This window comes from Felis catus, chromosome E2 (genome assembly GCF_018350175.1).
Source record: "Felis catus isolate Fca126 chromosome E2, F.catus_Fca126_mat1.0, whole genome shotgun sequence".
Classification (NCBI taxonomy): Eukaryota; Metazoa; Chordata; class Mammalia; order Carnivora; family Felidae; genus Felis; species Felis catus.
In genome coordinates, this window is record NC_058382.1 from 516653 (window position 1) to 535156 (window position 18504).

At 51.2% G+C, this 18504-nt stretch overlaps 1 protein-coding gene across 4 annotated transcripts; it reads left to right on the forward strand.

Moving 5' to 3' along the window:
* The first annotated feature begins 3541 nt into the window (after window positions 1–3541).
* Window positions 3542–17349, forward strand: ZSCAN18 (zinc finger and SCAN domain containing 18). Of its 4 annotated transcripts, XM_019818474.3 has the most exons (8): window positions 3661–3699; window positions 5036–5066; window positions 9271–9752; window positions 10341–10403; window positions 11443–11534; window positions 12573–12672; window positions 14027–14119; window positions 15363–17349. In XM_019818474.3, exons 3-8 carry the CDS (start codon window positions 9350–9352, stop codon window positions 16103–16105), a joined length of 1494 nt encoding a protein of 497 aa, XP_019674033.3. In that variant the 5' UTR covers window positions 3661–3699; window positions 5036–5066; window positions 9271–9349; the 3' UTR covers window positions 16106–17349. The 4 variants fall into 4 exon arrangements, with proteins under 4 accessions (XP_006940809.3, XP_019674034.3, XP_019674033.3 ...); XM_006940747.5 differs by lacking the exon at window positions 5036–5066 and having other exon boundaries at window positions 3542–3699; XM_019818475.3 differs by lacking the exon at window positions 5036–5066 and having other exon boundaries at window positions 3641–3699; window positions 9222–9752.
* The last annotated feature ends 1155 nt before the right edge of the window (window positions 17350–18504 follow it).

The following is an 18504-nucleotide window of genomic DNA, read 5'->3' on the forward strand; positions in this document are numbered from 1 at the left end:
CTTAGCTGATTTTTGACAATTGTGCAAAACTATTTGATGGGGGAAAGGATAGCCTTTTCAATGAGTGGTATTGGAGCAGTTGGATATCTGTGATATAACAAAACATATATTTGGTCATTGTCCCTCATTCCTGGAACAAACCCCTAGAATTTCCTGAGTGATAAGAGTGTCTTGTCATTCATAAAGAGCCCATTTTGACCACACCTGAGTTTATGCTAATAAGGTGACTTGGGTTGGCACTCCTCGAAAGCTTCAGCATGGGGAAGCATCACCAGAAGGAAGGTGGGAACTTTCAGCCCCCACATCTAAATCTCTAGGGAGGGGAGGGAGGCTGGAGATTTGTTTATAAGAACTGGTGGACAAGGAGATTCAGAGAGCTTTTGGACTGGTGAACACACTGATGTGCTGAGAGGAAGACATTCCTGGAGGATGCAAAGGAGATTTGTAGACACCGCCCCACCTTCCCAAACCTTGCTCTATTCATCCCTTCCATTTGGTTGTTCCTAAGTTACATCCTTTATTACTAAATTGGTAAACATAAGCAAAGTGTTTTCTTAAGTTCTGTGAGCCATTCTAGTGAATACTTGAACCCGAGGTGGGGACCAGGGAACCAGTGAATTTGTAGTCAACTTAACAGAAGTGTATGTAGCCTATGGCCATCATCTGAAGTGAAAACAGTCTTGTGTGACTAAGCCCTGTGAAGTTTGCACTAATTCTAGGTACTCTCAGGATAGAATTGTTGGACATCCAGTTGGGTTGGAGATTTTGTTGGTATTGGAAAAAACCTGCACATTTGGTGTTAGAATTAGTGTCAGAAAAAAAGATGCCCAATATCCATAGGGGAAAAAATGAACTTCAACATAAATTTCACCTCTTGTACAAAATTTAAGTCAAAATGATGATTGAGTTAAATGTAAAAAGTAAAACATAAAGCTTTTAGATAAAATATAGGAGGAAATCCTTGGGGCTAAGCAAAGAGTTCTTAAACTTGACACAAAAAGCATGATCCATTAAAGGAAAAAGTGACAAATTAAGACATCATCTCAATTAAAATCCTTTGGTCTGCTAATGGCCCTGTTAAGGGAATAAAAAGACAAGCTACAGACTAGGAGAAAAGACATTTGCAAACCATATATCTGATGAAGAACATATCTAGAATATGTTCTAAATAGATAAAAATATATAAATATATATGTTCTAAATAATATGTTCTAAATAAATATTTCTCAAAACTCAACAGTTTTTTAAAAACTAAAATATGGGCCAAAGACATGAACAGACATTTCACTGAAGAGGATATACAGATGGCGAACATGAAAATATGTCCAACATTCATAATTATTAGGGAAATGCAAATTAAAAGCAACATAAGATGTCACTACGCATCTATAAGGATGGTTAAAATAAAAAGATGGCAACACTGGGGTGCCTGGCTGGCTTGGTTAGTAGAGTGTATGACTATACATCTTGGGGTTATAAATTTGAGGCCCACATTGGCTGTAGGGATTAAACATTTTAAAAAATAAAACAAAAATGGTAATGCCAAATGCTGGTAAGAATGTGGAAAAACTTGTTTGCACACACAGTTTTGCTGGAAATGTAAAATGGTTCTACTATTCTGGAAAAGAGTATGGCAGTATGTTACAACGCTAAACATGCACTTGCCATATAACCCAGCAGTTGCACTCTTGAGCATTTATCCCAGAGAAACAAAGACTTATGAAGATTCACACACAAACATTTACACTAATGTTCATTGCAGCTTTATTTGTAATAACAAAGTACTGGAAACAACCAAAATGTCCTTCAGTGGGTGAATGTTTGAAAAAACTGTGCTATATCCAAACCACTGAATACTACTTTGCAATAAAAAAGAACTATTGATATAGACAACTTGAATGGATCTCAAAGGAATTATTTTCACTAAAAAAAGCAAATCTCAAAAGGTTACCTACTCTGAGATTCTATTTATGTGAAATTCTGGAAGGTGCAAAACTATAACCACAGAAAACAGATCAGTGGTTGCCAGGGTTGGGGCCGGGGGAGCATCAGGAAGGAGTTTGTTTTCAGGCATTCACTTTCCATGCCCCCTCCCTATAAAGTGAGCTTTCCTAGTCTTAATTTCTGATCTTATACTCTAATAAACTTTTGCCTGCTGCTCATTAAAAAAAAAGGGGGGGGGAAGGAGTTTGCCTGCAGTGGATCTATTCTTTGTTTTGTGTTGGTCGATATACAAGTTAAAATTGATAGAACTGAATGCCCCAAAAATGTGAGTGTTGTTGTATTTAAATAAAATACTTAAAATAAACTGTTTAGATACACATTGTAAAAAATAAAGTTTACACAAAATGTCAGTCTTATTCTTGTTATTTAGAAGATTCTGGAATGAGAAGCAGCGTCCTAACCTTTGTCCAGTCTATGCTGTATAGTGGAGTGGCAGCATCCACTTTGGCCTTCTGAGCACATCACTCACCACAGTTGCCTCTATTACGTTTCCCACCATTTTAATGACTCCTGAAGCCCCCAGCATGGCTAGTCTTCAAATTCTATCAGTTCCTTGGATCTGCAGAACCAATCAGTGCCTTCATATCTCTGTCTCTGTGTGTCCCCACTGCTGTTTCTCGGGCTCCGAGTCTCTCCATCTCTGTTGTCTCCACGTTTCCGCTTTTTACCTTCTCTGGGTCTTCTTAGCTTAGTCTCCTGTCTTTGGGTTTGTTTTCCCAACGCTGGGTCTACCTATTTCAGTCTGTCCCTGACTTTGTCACTGTCTCTGGGTCTCTATCCATAGCTGAGTCTCCCAGTCTCTGGACTTCCCCTTCTTTTTTTTAAAGTAGGCTCTACATCCAAGGTGGAGTTTAAACTCACGACCCGACCCCAAGATGGAGTCGCATGGTCTAGTGACTGAGGTGCCCCTGGACCTCCACGCCCCCCCCCCTCCTTTTTTCCTTTTAATTTAAAGATCTTTTCTTTCTTAAGAAAAAATCTTTTTTTTTTTTAAGTTTATTTTTTTGAGAGAGGTACTGAGAGAATCTGAAGCAGGCTCCATGCCCTCAGTGCAGAGCCCAACACGGGGCCCGATCCCACCAACCGTGAGATCATGATCTGAGCTGGCACCAAGAGTCCAAAGCGTAACAGACTGAGCCACTCAGGCGCCCCTGGACCTCCCCTCCATGATCTTTCTCCCTTTCACCGTGCCTCTGCCTTTCACCTCCCCCTGTGTCTTTACCCTCTTCTCTCTATCCCACCATCTCTGATTCTCTGGGACTCCTTGTCCCTATTTCTCCATCTTTGGATATGCGGAGCCCTGGGTCCTCTGGTTTCTGTCACTCCCTGTCGCTGTGTCTCCTAGGCTGTGTCTCTCACTGCCTCAGTCTCTTCCGGCGGTATTTCTGCGCGCACCCCCCACCTGTTTTTGTTTTTTGTTTTTTTTTCCCCCTCCACCTGTTTTACCGCGTTGCTATGGATCGAAAAAGACGCAGGCGCACGGGAGGCGAGATGCTGAGCAAGGCTAGCTCTGCCTCTGATTGGCTGTCCTTTCAGCCGTTGCGTCTTCGCTCCGCCCCAACCCTGGGGGATGGCCAATTGCCTTCTGGGGGTCGTAGTCCGACGCGCAGGCCCAGCGCGCACGCGCAGTCTGAGCTGACGCCATCGCTCCGAGCTCCTGGCGGCTGGAACCGGCCTGGGACCGCTACGCAAGAGGTAGGTCTGGCTCTGCAGTGCGCTACGCCGTGCTTTTCCTGAGCGGATCGTAGCGGTCCCGCCAGTGTGCGCAGCGCAGCAGCGTTCGGAGGTGACCTGGAGTGGTGGGGAGGATGGGGAGGGAGCGACCCCGGAGGGGGAAGGGAGGAGGTTGGGCTGGGGTGGGAGGCTGGGAGGGGGAGGGGAAGAGCCCGGGAGCCCCTGGAGTGGAAGTGAGGTGGGGGAGGTGTGTGGGTCGGAGGGGGCGGGGCTGAGAGACCGCAGGTAGACGAGGGCCTGGCTACCCATCTTGGGTGTGGGAATAGGGAAGGGTTAAGGGCACCGTCCTGCGGCCTGGTAGAGGGAGGGGGTTACGAGAGGGGACATAAGGGCTAAGGGTGCCCCTAGTAGGCGGGAGGGACAGCCTGTGGCGTCCCGGTAGGAGAGCAGGGACGAGGCGGAGGTTCCTCTAGTGTGCGCGTTCACCTGAGTGAGGGGTCGGGCCGAGCAATCCTGGGGTGGAGCCGGGGGTGGGACCAAGGGGTGGGACCTGGGGTGAGGCTGGGGGTGAGGCGTTGTCTGTGCCCCGGGGATCCTCAAGGCCCTTAGACGCCCTGACTCTTCCCAGTCACCTGGGGATGGCTTCAGTTTGAATTAAGTGTCTGCTCCTGCTGTAGGGTCCCCTTGGTGGGCGAAGAAACCCAAGAGAGAGGGCAAGAATGGGTTTCCGTGATGCTGCTGTGAAAGTAGCCCGCAAGGGGGAGTGGGGACGACTGAGGATGTTTTTTAGACCTTTTATTAAAGAATTTATAGAAAAGTTCTAAGGAAAGGCCTTACAACTGCATGCCTTTTGGTCTGATTCACCTGTTAGTATTTTGTACGTGTTGTGCCCTTTTCTCTCCTCGCTCCCCACATCCTCCCCTTCTCCCTCTGTCAGGCTCCCCCTCCCCTCCCTTTTCCACCTCCTCCCCCCCTCCTTTCTCACAGACACAACGTGTACTGAGCTGACCCCTTGGAGGCTAAGGTGGACAACCTCACAGCCCTCTTCTCCATACCAGGGTCTAGCCTCCCATTGCCCCAGTCCTCCCAACCATCCTGTAGAAGTTTCCTTTCCTGGTACAGGGCCACATGTGTATTGCTGCTGTTCCTCTGCCCGTTCCTTGAGTCTGTGAGTTCCTGTCCTTTGAGTTCTGTCCTTGAGGCTTTGGGGAAGCTCAGGTAGTTGTGCAGGAGGTTGGTTGATTTTCGTGCCGTCTGTGCTCCGGGGTGGATCCAGAGTTTGTGCTCTTGCCAGGAACCACAGAGGACAGCCGAGATGTTAAGGATGATCCCTTCATGTGCATTTTTTTTTTTTCAGTCTAAAGGCACCTTTCGCCCCTTTGTAATGGGTGAGTAACTATTGGGTGATGCCAGGAGACCCTGTGAATGTCCTGAGTAACATGAGGTGGGACTGTGGGGAGAGGAGAAGGGGGGCACGGCAGGGCCTGGAGGTAGAGCTGAAGAGTTGGGAGCTAAGCGTGAGCCCTGCTTAGCCCAGTGGGAAAGGGATTTGCCTGCAGGAGGCCCACAGTGCTTGGAGACCTCTCAGCTCAGCTGCCCACACCACCCCCCCACCTTGGCTTCCTCTGCATCCCAGGACCAGGAGGGCCAGGCTCATAGGATCAACCTCAGACATGTCCATGGGGTGCAGGGGGAGTCTGGGCTCCAAGAAATTTCCATCCCCATCTGAGGCAAATCCTGAGTGGCCCTGAGATGTGTATGTGATGGGGGGAAGTCTGCTTGGTGAGTGAGCCAAGAGGAACTTGGGCCATGGGGAATGGCCTCGCTCAAGGAATCTGGAGACAGGAAGGAGTTCTGGTGGTCCCTCTGCCTAACAAGGTCATCCTTGCAGCAGCATGACCAGGTTGTGAGGCTCTGATGAGAGAAGATAAGATCCATGCATGCACACATTAGTGAGTTATCTTCGGTTAACTTTGTGGAGACAGGCCCCGGACAGGATGATCGTGCCTGTGGTATCTTAAGAAAACCAAAATTACTTGCTTATGTGACCACACATCTGCCCATATTACCACACAAAGCCCCACGTATCCTGTGCCTGTTGGGATAAATGTGGTCGTGCCAGCTGGCTGGAGCTGGCACACTTCTCTTGCCAGGTGAGGCTCTAGATTAAAGGCAGAAACATGGTTAAAAGAGCTAGAGTCTGGAACTGGGATTGGGAAACTCTGGCCTACAGGCCAACCAGCAGCCCGTTTTTGTAATGAAGTTGTTTGGGGACACAGGCAGGCCCATGGCATGCGGGTGCTCTGGCTGTTTCAGCCCCAAGGTGAAGTTGAGTTGTCTCAACCGAAACCACCTGTCCTGCATTTGCCAACCCTGGCCCCTAGCAGAATTAATGCAAGAGTGCATTAAAAAAAAAAAAAAAAAAAAAAATTAAGTTTATTTATTTTGAGAGAGAGAGAGTGTGCTCAAGCAGGGAAGGAGCAGAGAGTCCTAAGCAGGCTCCACGCTGTCAGCACAGATCCCGATACAGGGTTCACCCTGGGGCTGGAACTCATGAACCATGAGATCATGACTTGGGTCAAAACCAAGAGTCAGATGCTTAACTGACTGAGCCCCACCGGTGCCCTGAGTGCATTTCTAATCTTGAGTGCATTTCTAATTAAAAATTCGAAGGAAGCTCTTTATAAACAAGTTTCTGAACTCCACATCTTTCTTAGGAAGAAAAAAAGCACATTTGACAATAAGAAACATTAGAACTTTATGGTATAGCAAAAAGAGAGCATGAAGTGAAAAGATAAGTCACAGACTGGGCTGCTGGCAAGACCAGGCCAGACAGACACCACTTTAATTATTTAATAGAAGGGAGCTGGAAGAAAATGGCTACTGAAGGAGTGCCTTGGTGGCTCAGTCGGTTGGTTGTCTGACTTCGGCTCAGGTTGTGATCTCATGGTTTGTGAGTTTGAGCTCTGCGTCAGACTCTGTGCTGACAGCTCAGAGCCTGGAGCCTGTTTCAGATTCTGTGTCTCCCTTTCTCTCTGCCCCTTCCTTGCTCGCGCTGTCTCTCTCTCTTCCCCTCTCCCTCTCTCAAAAATAAATAAATATTAAAATTTTTTTTTAAAAATGGCCACTGAAAAGCAGGCAGTTGACTCACAGAGCTAAAGCAGCTCTGAGAAAACTCTGGCAGCAAAATGAGCAGATTATGTAGTCTGAGGGCCCTGGTGCGGGGGTGTGAGGAAGGGCCACCCTGTTGAGCATTGCCATAGTGGGTAGCAGGAGTTAGGCTGCCTCCTGTGGGCCGTAGTGGGTCATAGCACAGGCCCAGTGGTCCAGGTATCCCACTTGTAGGTTTACCTTCTCAATATATCACCACCCTGATCCCAGGGATAATGGCCAATGAAAATTCGGCACAGCCAGCAAGGCTCTTGATGAAAATAATTTACAGTCAACAGTGAGTAACCCCTGCTGTCATGGGGTTTACATTCCAGTGGGAGAGGCAGGTGGAAGGCAGGGAAGAGGGAGTGAGGAGGTATGGATGGGAGGAATTGAGCAGGCCGTGGAGGGAAGGTCTCCCTGGGGGACCCATCAGAGCCCAGACCTGGCTGGCACAGAAGAGCCTGCTGTGGGGAGCAGGGCGGGGGGGGGGGGGGGGTAGGGGGGTTGTGCTCAGGGAACAGAGGGGAGGACATGAATGGAGGGCGGTGGGAAGGGTGGCCTGGCGAGCTCTTTCTTCCTTGAGGGAAATGGAACTCTGACTCAGTCTAGGCTGTGGGAGAGGACGGCGGCGGGTGCTTCGGTTTCTGCCACCTCTTCTCTTTCCAGCAGCTTTATTAGATGTAACTGACACCCCAAAAGAGATCACCTGTGTAAAGTGTGCAGTTCAGTGGTTTTGCCCATATTCACAGTTGTACAGCCAACACCACAGCTGATTTTAGGACGTTTTCATCGCTCTGACCCTGACCCCCTCGTCTGCCCCCCGGCAGCCACGGAGCTACTTTCCGTCTCTGTGGATTTGCCAGTCCACGTACATGGAGTCAGACACCCCCACCGCCCCGAGGTCCTGGGCCGCAGGCGCTGGTGAAATGTCAGAGTGCATCTTCACTTTCCATGGAGGAGGTCATCAATGCCTGGTCCGGCATTGCAGAGTTTTCTCTGGAAAAGCAGGATTGCTGAGGAAACGTCCTCACCACAGCTGTGCTCACACACATTTTCCTAAATTCCTCAGACGTGTTCAGAAGAAAACATGGTTGGTTTCTGTGGTTCAGCCAGGGGGAGCATTCCCACCGGGTTTGGGTGCCGCTTCTCTTTGGGGGTGTCTCCCTCCCAGCGGGGTCTGAGGGTTTTCTGGTTGTGTGGGGAGAAGTGTAGACCCCACAGATTCTGAGAGGAGCTGGAGCTCTGTCCTTGGATGCTCATAGCCAGTGAGAACATCGTGGGCCCGAAGCTGGCAGCCAGAGGCCTGGTCCCCCGTGGCCCTGCCGGCTTCTGGCCTTCAGCTTGCTCGGTGTTTGTTAGGGGTCACAACCAAGAGATTTCACCTAAAGACCCCAAATCTAGCTTCTCCCAAGTGATGCATCTGCCCATCAGGATCAGCCAGGGGAGGAGAGGATGCTGACAGGACCTGAACACCACAGTCCCTTCCCTCCCCTGCACCATCGATTCCCTACTCCTGGTCAACTTCTACCTCCCACCTGGTTCTGTGGGTGGGTCAGGCCAGGTCTGCAGTCCTGTGTCATTCCCAGAAATAGATGCTGGTTGTCCACTGATCTACATTTGACCCTTGAACAAGGTGAGGGTTAGGGCATACCTGAAAATCCATATATAACTTTTGACTTCCCAAACACTTAACTGCCAATAGTCTGCTGTTGACCAGAAGTCTTACTGATCACATAAACAGTTGATTAACCTGTGTTGTGTATGTTATATATATCATGTACTGTGTTCTTACAATAAAGTGAGTTAGGGAAAAAGTGTTAAGAAAATTTTACGGAAGAGAAAACGCATTTACGGTATTTTACTGTATTTATAAAGAAAATGCTCTGTAAAGTGGACCCATGCAGGTCAAACCCGTATTGTTCAAGGTTCAGCTGTATTTTGGATTTTTAGTTGTCTTAAGAAGAGGAGCAATCCTGGCACCTAGGCATCCCAAATGTGGAAGGAAGTCTGGGATACACCCAAATCTGGCATGGTATCCCATGCATCGAGTATATGTTGTTGGAATGAAGTTAGTAACGTTTTAAAATTTTTATCTTTGAAAGTGAGATTGTCCTGTAACTTTTCTTTATCCTAATTGTGACTGATTTTTTTTTTTAATCCTGGCAATAGCCCGTCTTACAAAATGAGTTGTCACTTCCAACATTTTATGTTAATTTTTATCTGTACACATACAAGACTCTGCTGATACTTAACAAGCAGATTGCTTGGAAACCTGTGTGGACTCTGGGTGTGGAGGGTGGGACTGAGGAGCTCATCCATGTTGGGGTCTGGATGCCCCATGGCTTGCTTCTCATTGTCTGTCTGTAGTCATGTCTGTCTGTCCTGTGCAGGGCTGAGATCCCAGAGCATCCTGCCATCCCTGGTGTTTCTCCCTTGCAGCTGCAGTTACGTGAACTTGCCCTCCACGACAGGTGCCCTATCCCTGGATAGTCACATTTCCCAGTGTAGGTTTGGAAAGATGTTGCCGCTGGAGAAGGCGTTTGCCAACCCCAGGAGCTCCCCAGCTCCCCCAGAACTGCCCATGCTAGGATCAGCAGCTGAGGACCAGCAAGAGGACTCCAGGAGTGGCCTTGGGGAGGTCCCTGCCAACCTTGAGTCCTCCCGCCTGCATTTCCGGAACTTCATCTACCAGGAAGCTGCAGGGCCCCACCAGGCCCTGGACCAGCTGTATGAGCTGTGCCGCCAGTGGCTGCGCCCTGAGGCGCACTCCAAGGAGCAGATGCTGGAGCTGCTGGTGCTAGAGCAGTTCCTGAGCGCCCTGCCGGACAAAGTACGGTCCTCAGTGGTGGCACAGCATCCTGAGAACTGCCAGAAGGCAGCCTCCCTGGTGAAGGACCTTGCCGACGCCCTAGAGGAACCAGGTGAGCCCACCACCCCAGAGGAGAGCACAGCACAGAAGAGATAGGAAGGGAGGTGGTCAGCCCTGGGAGGAGTAAAGTTGACAGCATAGGGCCCAAACTCCAATCAGTGGCTTACCTGAGAGTTGAATTCCCCTGTGTATAAGAGGCACAGAGGTGAGCAGCCCTGAACTGCTGGGGTAGCTCCTCAGCAGGGATACAGCCCCACCACCCTGCCCAGAGTTGCCTCATGGGCTGGGAAGGCTGCTTGGGCTCCTGCCCTCACATCTGCCTTCCAGATACAAGGAAGCTGGGGGAACCAGTCCCTTAAAAACAGTAAATGTCCTGGGTATCTGTTTCTGCGCTGGGGCTGGGTGGGCAGAGTCTCTACCACGTCAGAGGGCGGGGCCTGAGGGACTGCTGGTGATGGGGTCCTGGAGCCTTGTCTGCTCCCACCCCCTGCAGGTTCACTGTGTGATTGTTAGCACATCTCTCACTTCCCCTCGAGTATAAACAGGGATGCTGTTGAGTCTGCCATGGGGCTGTCCGCAGCTCTGAGCGAGGGGCAGCGTGGGAAGCTCACTGAGCCTTTGCCATCTGCTCTATTACCAGATGGGTCCGTGAAGACTGGCGAAGACATGGAGCCCAGTGAGACCCAGGCCGCCCCCAACATCTGTGAGTGAGCAGTTAGCCCTGGGACGGGTGTGGGCCAGTGCTTGGTTGGGGGAGGGCATGAGGCAGATGCCACGGAGGTTCTCATGGGAGCCAAGGTCTGGCAGTCTGTGCTGACTGACTTCTTCCTGTAGGCTCTGGTGAACACGACAGCTATTTATAATTAATCTTCAAAGATTACGCGGGTTGTACATGCTTTACCATAAACACCGAAAAGCATTGAGGTACAAAGAAAATCTCCCCCGCCTCCATGTGCCCTCCACAGCTAAAACCAAATGGTGTGCCCTGGCACGTGTTCCTTCATCTCTTGCACACACTCACACACATCTCAGCCCTGAGCCCTGAGAGGGCTTGTGGCCAGTGTCCCTGGAGACGATATACTCGTGCTGGAGCTCGTGCTGTTTGCGTGGAGCAACGTCTCACCCACCCAGGCCCATCCAGGCAGCGCCATCTCCTTACTTTCTCGGCATTTCACAGGATCCGCCCTTCCTTGGCCTAGAGTTGGGATTTACGGCCATTAAGGTTTCTGCCTCTTCCTACAAATGCACCGTGAAATGTCCGCAGGCATGTGCCTTGTGTGGATGTTTTGCGTGTTTAGGTGGGTTCCTCACGATCACTGGACAAAGGACATTTCTGCATGGTCGTGCGAAGTTTTGTAGCACATACGGTGCCAGTGCACAAGGTGCCCGTTTGCCCACATCTATGCCGTATTGTGTCATTGCTTTTTAAGATTTCCACCAATCTAACTGGTAGAAAAGTGTTACCTGCTTTGTGGGCTTCCATTAGAAAGCCACTGTTGACCGTGAGCTTCTTTTTGCTTTCTTCTTGGCTACTCTGCTCTGTCACCTGAGGACAATTGTAGGGTCCCTTGAGCTTGAGACCTACCGTGACATGAGCGCTGAGACCTTCTGCCTCTGAGTCTGACAACTCTTCCCTCTCTTCCTGGGTCCTGTGCGTGGGGGGCCCTGGGGTCTCCCTGATTGGCTTGGGCTGCCCAGCTGTGTGACACTAGTCTGCTCAGCTCTGTGTCCCCTTCTACCAGCCTGTCCTGCTCCAGACCCTGTGCTTCTGGGACAAGGGTGTGCCGGGGACAAGAAACCCGAACAGCCCAAGCCTGCTAAGGCTGAGCCAAAGGTGCGTGGGGTCTGTCTTGTCCAGGGTTCTCAGGGCCTGTCCCCAAGGAGGAGGAGCTGTCCCCCTAGCTTATTAGGCTCTCTCCTTGCCCCTGTCATTAATATGCTGCCAGCTGGCCCTGGGAGGGATGGGAGCCCAGCCACAGGAGAAGGGGGTCTGGGCTGAGGTTCCTGGGCTGCACACCTAGGCTGCTCCCTCCCCAGGAAGCCAAGAGGAGGTGGGGCTGAGGCAAGGAGAGGTCTCTGAGATCAGAACAAAGGGGCCCGAGTGCCCCCTTGGGGGTGTTGGACAGGTGGTCCCTTTCTGTCAGCCCCCTACCAACCTGGTTTGTGGTGACTCCCAGGCCCCAGTCCCTTTAGCTGCTTCCATCGCCCTGTTCTGTTGTCTCCTCTGGGCGAGTGCACTGTTCCTGCCACCACAGCCTCCTTCTCACCTCCTGCCAGGCCAGCTGCCCCTGTCCTGCAGGGTTCCCTCCCCACTGCCGTACCCCTTTCAGCATTCTGGGCCTGGTCGTGCCCTATCCCCTGCCCGGTGGACACATCTTCCAGCCCTCGTGGGGCCCATGGCGCACTTGTCTCCTCTGTGGCCTTTGTCATGGGTGACTGCTTCTCCTAAGGGCAGTAAGCGTGGCTGTCCTGGTCCCCCTGTCCCCTGGGTGCCGGCCTGGGGCCCATGCAGGGATGGAGGAGATAAGAGATGTTGGGGTTTTGCCCTCTGGGGGACATTTGGTGACATCTGGAGACAGCTTTGGTTGTCAGTATTTGGCTGGGGGAGGAGGTGCTGCTAATACCCAGAGGAAGAGGCTGGGAAACAGCCTGCAGTGCCCAGGGTTGGTCCTGCCAGAAGAAAGTCCATAGTGCTGAGGCGAAGAAACCCAGCCCCCGTGTTAACCTGGGATCTGGGTCCAGGCCCTGCTAGGTGGTGGGTGAGAACCCCCAGGATGGTGCCACCCCCGCTGTGCTCACTGTGATTGTGGGACTGAGGGTCCACCCTCCCTCTGGAAGGGAAGCCTCAGCCGTGGTGGTGCTGCCGTTTCAGAAGTTGACATTTCCGGAGATGCCTCTGTACCTGGGGGAATGGGGCCACCTGGACCCGGCAGAGGAGAACCTGAAGACCTTCCGGAAACTGCTCCTGTGGGGTGAGACTTGTCCCCCACAGCCTCATGCTGTACCCTGTCCTCTTCCAAGAGGATTGGCCTAGGGGATTCCGACTCCCACATGGAGCGTTGGTTACGGCCCCACAGTGTTTTTTGTTTTGTTTTTTTAATGTTTATTTTTGAGAGAGGGGGAGAGAGGGAGAGAGAGAGGGAGACAGAGCATGAACAGGGGAGGAGCAGAGAGACAGGGAGACACAGAATCAGAAGCAGGCTCCAGGCTCCAAGTACTGACGCAGGGCTCAAACTCACAAACCACAATATTGTGACCTGGGCCAAAGTCAGATGCTGAACTGACTGAGCCACCCAGGCGCCCCCCCCCCCCCCCCCCCGCCCCGCCACAGTGTTTGTTTTTGTAATATTTGCTTATTTATTAAAAAACATTTTAATGTTTATTTTTGAGAGATAGTGAGGTCAGGAGAGGGGCAGAGAGATAGGGAGACACAGAATCCAAAGCAGGCTCCAGGCTCTGAGCTGCCAGCACAGAGCCTGACACACAGGGCTCAAACCCACGAACCGTGAGATCATGACCAGGCACCCCAATGTTTATGTTGAGAGAAAGCGTGCACACATGCTGGTGGGGAAAGGGCAGAGAGAGGGAGACAGAGGATCCGAAGCAGGCTCCATGCTTACAGCAGAGCGCCCGGTGTGGGGTTTGAACCCACGAACCATGAGATCATGACCTGAGCCAAAGTCAGACCCTTAAACCGACTGAGCCACCCAGGCGCCTTGAGGCCCCACGGCGTTTTGGACAAATTTGACGGTGAATGAATTTGCCTGTGTCTCCACCTTGGCCCCACCCTTCTCACTGTACAGGGTTGAGTTCTGCCACAGCCCTGGGGTTTTGAGTTTGCAGCCCCTGCTCATAGGACCCAAAGCTTCCAAATGTGGAAAGGCCTCCTGGCACCAGTCGTCAACTTTACTGTCGTCCTTGGTACACAGATGGAGCCTCTTGGCCTTCATGGCTCTTCTCTCTTGAGTGGACATAATTGCCCACAACACAAGCCCCAACACAGACGTCTGAGCTCTTTGTGGTTGTAGTTTTATGTTCTCTGACTTTGCTCTCCATTGAATTCCCCCACTTCCCTGTTGGCTGTCCGGCTCTGTCTCGGTAGGCCCTCTTCTTCACCCCTTCCCCAGTGTTCTTGGAACCCCCAGCACTCCAGGGCTCTGAGTGAGGCAGCTTCGGTGAGTGTCCAGGGCAGAGGAAAGGACAGTGTCCAGAGCAGAGGCCCTGCTGCCCTTCCTGGCCAGCCCATGGGGCTTGAGGCACATGATTGGCTGGTTTCTACTCTGGCTTCAGTGTCTCTCTGTTTTTGTGTGTTTTGATCGCACTCAGGGTACCAGCTCGCCCAGCCTGATGACACCTGCAGGCTGGAGACAGAGGAGCTTCGGTTGGTTGAAGCCGAACCACCGGAAGGCAGCTTCTCAGGTGAGGCCTGAGAACCTTGGTGAGGCTGGGGTAGAGGGGCACCTTTCCAAGGCTGGTGGAAGCTCCCCACAGCTCCTCAACTTTGACCTCGCTCTTCTCCCACCACCTGTCCTGTACCTTGGCCGCCCCCCACCCCAGTGTCAGAGCAGGAGGCAGGAATCCAGGTGTTCTAACAATCTTTCACTGTGTCACAAACGGCCCCCAAACTCAGTCTCCTAAACAGCAGCAGTGTTGGTGGTTATGATCCTGTGGATTGACTGGGATGGGATGGGCGTCTGTTATGCTCCCTTTGCTGGTTGCTGGGCCGCATACACAGCCACAGTCATGAGGAAGCTTGGCTGGGCTGGAATGTCCCTGGTGGTCTCACTCACACCAGCGGCGGTTAGTGCTGGCTCTTGCCAGGCAGCTCAGCTGAGGCTGTCAACCTGCGTTCTCCATGTTGCCCCTCCAAGTAGTTAGTTTGAGCTTCCTCATGGCATGGCATTTGAGTTCTGGAGCATTCCAGGAGGGGAGGCACCATTGTGCAAGTGCTTTTTAAATCTTTGCTTCTGTCATGCATGCTTAATGTCCTGTAGACCATAGTAGGTCATGTGGCCAAGCCAATGTGCATGGTTTGTATGTGTGTGCATGTGGGGGAGGGGGTACTCTCCAAGGGCCCAAATCCCAGGAGACCGGCTTCATTGGGGGCTGCCATTGTAACACGTTAGTTACCACATAGGGGATTATTTGGCCCTTCCTGGTGAGGGATGCAGGCTCCCTCCAGCTCATGGCTGCATTGCCAGTGTCTGCTCTCGTGCGGTTTGGGATGGCTGCTGTGGCTCCCACATCCACAGCTGCAGGAAGGAGGAAGCCCCTGCACAAACCTTACACTTGTGCATCCATCCCATTGACCATAGCTTGCTCACGTGGCCACTTCGGCTGCAAGACAGGCCGGGAGTGCCAGCAGGTGGGCAGTTGTGACCTCAGGGAGTGCCAGAAAAGGGAAAGCACATGGGGACACACGGCAGTCTTCTGAGTGATTTTGTTTCAACCCATTGCCCCTGGGTTTGTGGAGGGTATTGACTGATGGTGTGCATGCAAAGCCCTCTCACATCCTCACCCGCTTCTCCCTTGCTCCGGCTTTCCATCCTGTCCATCTTCACAGCCCCCAGCCCACGCCTTTTGTTAGGTTTCCTGCTCACATGGCAGCTTACTTCTCTGAGCCCTGGGAGGTGGGACTGCTCACACCGTGACCTTGTTTTAGGGGATAGGAGGTGGCAGGAAAGTAAAGAGAGCATGTGCGAGACGCTGATGGAGAGGATCACAAGGGAAATTCTCGTTTGCCCCTTGACGGGTGCTGCTCCGGAGGAGGAAGAGCAGCCGCAGAAGGTTCTGGAACCTCAGGAGAGGGAACCAAGCCCTGTCCCCAGAGCCCAGAGGCAGTCAGTCATCCGGGAGCCAGCCCAGGACAGGGGCACAGCAGGGGAGAGCCCTACTGTGCCTGTAGCTCCAGCTGCCCCACGCCAAGGCCTTGGAAGAAAAAGGCCCCACTCGAAGGATGTGGGCGGGCAGGGCTCTGAGCCTGTCTCCAGCATGAGCCACCCCCAGCAGCGCCATGTGAAGGAGCCCGCTGCATCTGGCCTCGGCGCAGGGTCCCTGGGAGCGAGTTGCTCTGCTGCCGATGAGCCTGGGCTGTCCCGAGGGAAGCCCTACGCGTGCAGCGAGTGTGGGGAGACCTTTGCGTGGATCTCACATTTCATTGACCATCTCCGAAGCCACAGCGGCAGGAAGCTGTACGCGTGCCAGGGCTGCTGGAAGACCTTCCACTTCAGCCTGGCCCTGGCCGAGCATCAGAAGACCCATGAGAAGGAGAAAGGCTACGCGCTGGGGTGGGCCCTGGGACCCCACCCTGCTGCGTGTGGTGCCCACGCTGGCGGGAGGCTCCGTGGGCTCCCGGGGTGTGTGGCAGGTGACATTTTCCCTGTGCAGCCTGAGGCTCAGCGATGAGCTGCTTTGCTGTAGGGTCCCTAGAGGCCAGCCTTGCCTCCCAGGTTTGTGTCCCTAGAGACAGCCTTGCCTGCCCAGGTTTATGTCCCTAGAGGGCAATCTTGCCTGCCAGATTTCCCTAGCAATGTATCCGCTGCTTTGAAACCCTTGCGTGGCTTCCTGCAGTATCTGTGTGGATGTAAGTCTGTCTGTTCTCTAAATGAGCTAACGTGGCTAAAGCACTTAGAACCCAGAAGGGCCCACGGGAAGCCCTTGTCTCCTTGTAAACACACCCATGCAGATGCCCATGTGCAAGCACGAGCTATCTGGTGTGAAAGAATATTCCCCTTTCTTCCGTAGCCATTTTAGCACCACCCACACATTGGAACATTTGTCATTGTGCAAAGTGTAGAGTTGCCTTAAAGTGTGTGATCCGCCGGCTCTTGCTGAAGTCAGCTTTGTCTCTGTTCCCCTTGTTCAAGCTCCCCAGGGCTTCTGCTCAAGCTGTTTGGTCTTTTCGTAAACACCTGATATCAAGTTCACTTCTGAATCCTCAATAGCAAATTGTTTCCTAGTTAAGCACGTGTCTACATGTGTGGAGTGGCTTTACAAAGATCACAAAAATGCGTGGAGCCTGGTAACGCTGTGCTTTCAAACCATGCGTCTCAGCCTACTAGTGAATTGTGAAACCAAATTAGTGGACGGTCGCCAGCATTGCAAATCAGTAGAATTAAGTAAAAATTCGTTGTGTAGTAAAGGCAAATATTGTTTTGTGAAACTTTTCAGCTATATATCTAAATATGAGACCCGGTTGAATTGTGAAATCAAATTAGTGGACGGTCACCAGCATTGCAAATCAGTAGAATTAAGTAAAAATTCATCATCCGGCTGTAAAGGCAAATACTGTTCTGTGAAAATTTTCAGCTATATATCTAAATATGAGACCCGGTTGCAATGTAAGATGTATTTCTTACTCAGGGTGGAGGGTCATGATCAAAGCAAGTTGAAAACACTAATAAGGGTTGATGAGGTGTGTCTGCCTGGGCAAGTGGAAACTTAATTCTTTGGGCTACATAAGGTGATCTTTTGATTTTTGCATTTGATCTGAGATTAGAGCATTGCTTCTGTTGCCTGAGCATAAACTTAACTGCTTCTTGTAGGTAAACTGGTGCCTCTTTCTGTCATGGTGTTTGAGCAGGCAATCTGTTGTAATGATGCCCGAATCATAGATGCTTAACCTAATAAAGGATTTATTTCTTCACTCACATGACAGTCTTGTGTTTGTTGCTGTTGCTTGTGTGTGGAAGCGAGGGGGACTGTGCTCTGTGTGGTGATTTGGGGATCCAGGCTCTGTCCCTGTAGTGGCTCTGTTCTCCACTGGCCCCTTGGAGCATGTGGGGAAGGCCATACTTGCTCAGTTGGGAGATGACACACATCACTTCCACTCGTGTACTTGGAGAGACATGATCTCATGGCCTCAGTCACGTGAAAGGGTCTGGGACTGTGTATGAGGTGCCTGTCTCTGTTACAGTCACCAAGCTCAGTTACCCTCTTTGCCTGTCTCCCTCTCACCCCCATCCTGAACGGAGTGTGGCTCTGGTAATAATTAAATACATATATATATATATATATATATACACACACACACACACACACACACACACACACACACACGCACACATATATGTATATATTTATATTTGCTCTCTGAACTCTTGTTCCCAGCCTAAGCCATGAGCATGCCTCTCCTGCCACAGAGGGGTAACCCCTGGGGGTGCGTCTTGCATCAGCTTCAGGGCCACTGATGGGTCCTTCATTATCAGAAAGCCCAGCTCTCTATCCTGTTTGTTTCCTATCTGAGGTTTCCTTTAGTGCACAGCTAGATGTCGATGCCTTTTTTGTTTATATTTTCATATTTCTATTTGGAAATAATTTCAAACTTGTAGAAGAGACACGAAAATAATAAAAGTCGTCCAACCCCTACCTATGTGAACATCTTCCCTTGCTTGCCTATGATCATGGGCCCCTGCCCCCCATACACACACCTGGGACACACCTGGGAGTGCCTGAGGTCCACATTCCTACTGTTGGTGATGATTCCTTTGTTCAAAGTGCTGTCCAGTTTCTCCACCTTAGAGTTACTTTTCCCCCTTAATTTGTGGGGAGACGCTTTAAGATAACGCAAATACCCTGCTTCTCACCAAAATGCCACCCTTCCCCCCCAGCCCCAGGGGCATCCTCCATTGATGATTTTTACCAAATGGTTGCAAAATACTGGTTATCTGACACCAGCCCTCCATCTGTGGCATTACCAGCCAGCCCTGGGCATTCTGCTGCATAGCCAACACCCTCCTTTCTCTCCCATTTGTTTGTCTTTACTATCAGGATGGACTTAGGGATTCCTGTTTTTTCAGTGTTTT

What these genes read in the sequence shown, in the direction of transcription:
- ZSCAN18 (XM_006940747.5), top strand. Translation starts at nt 9,350, where the DNA reads ATGTTGCCGCTGGAGAAGGCGTTTGCCAACCCCAGGAGCTCCCCAGCT. An exon ending in CCAGGCCGCCCCCAACATCT is followed by an intron (nt 10,404 to 11,442) that starts GTGAGTGAGCAG and finishes CCCTTCTACCAG; the next exon opens with CCTGTCCTGCTCCAGACCCT. An exon ending in ACCGGAAGGCAGCTTCTCAG is followed by an intron (nt 14,120 to 15,362) that starts GTGAGGCCTGAG and finishes ACCTTGTTTTAG; the next exon opens with GGGATAGGAGGTGGCAGGAA.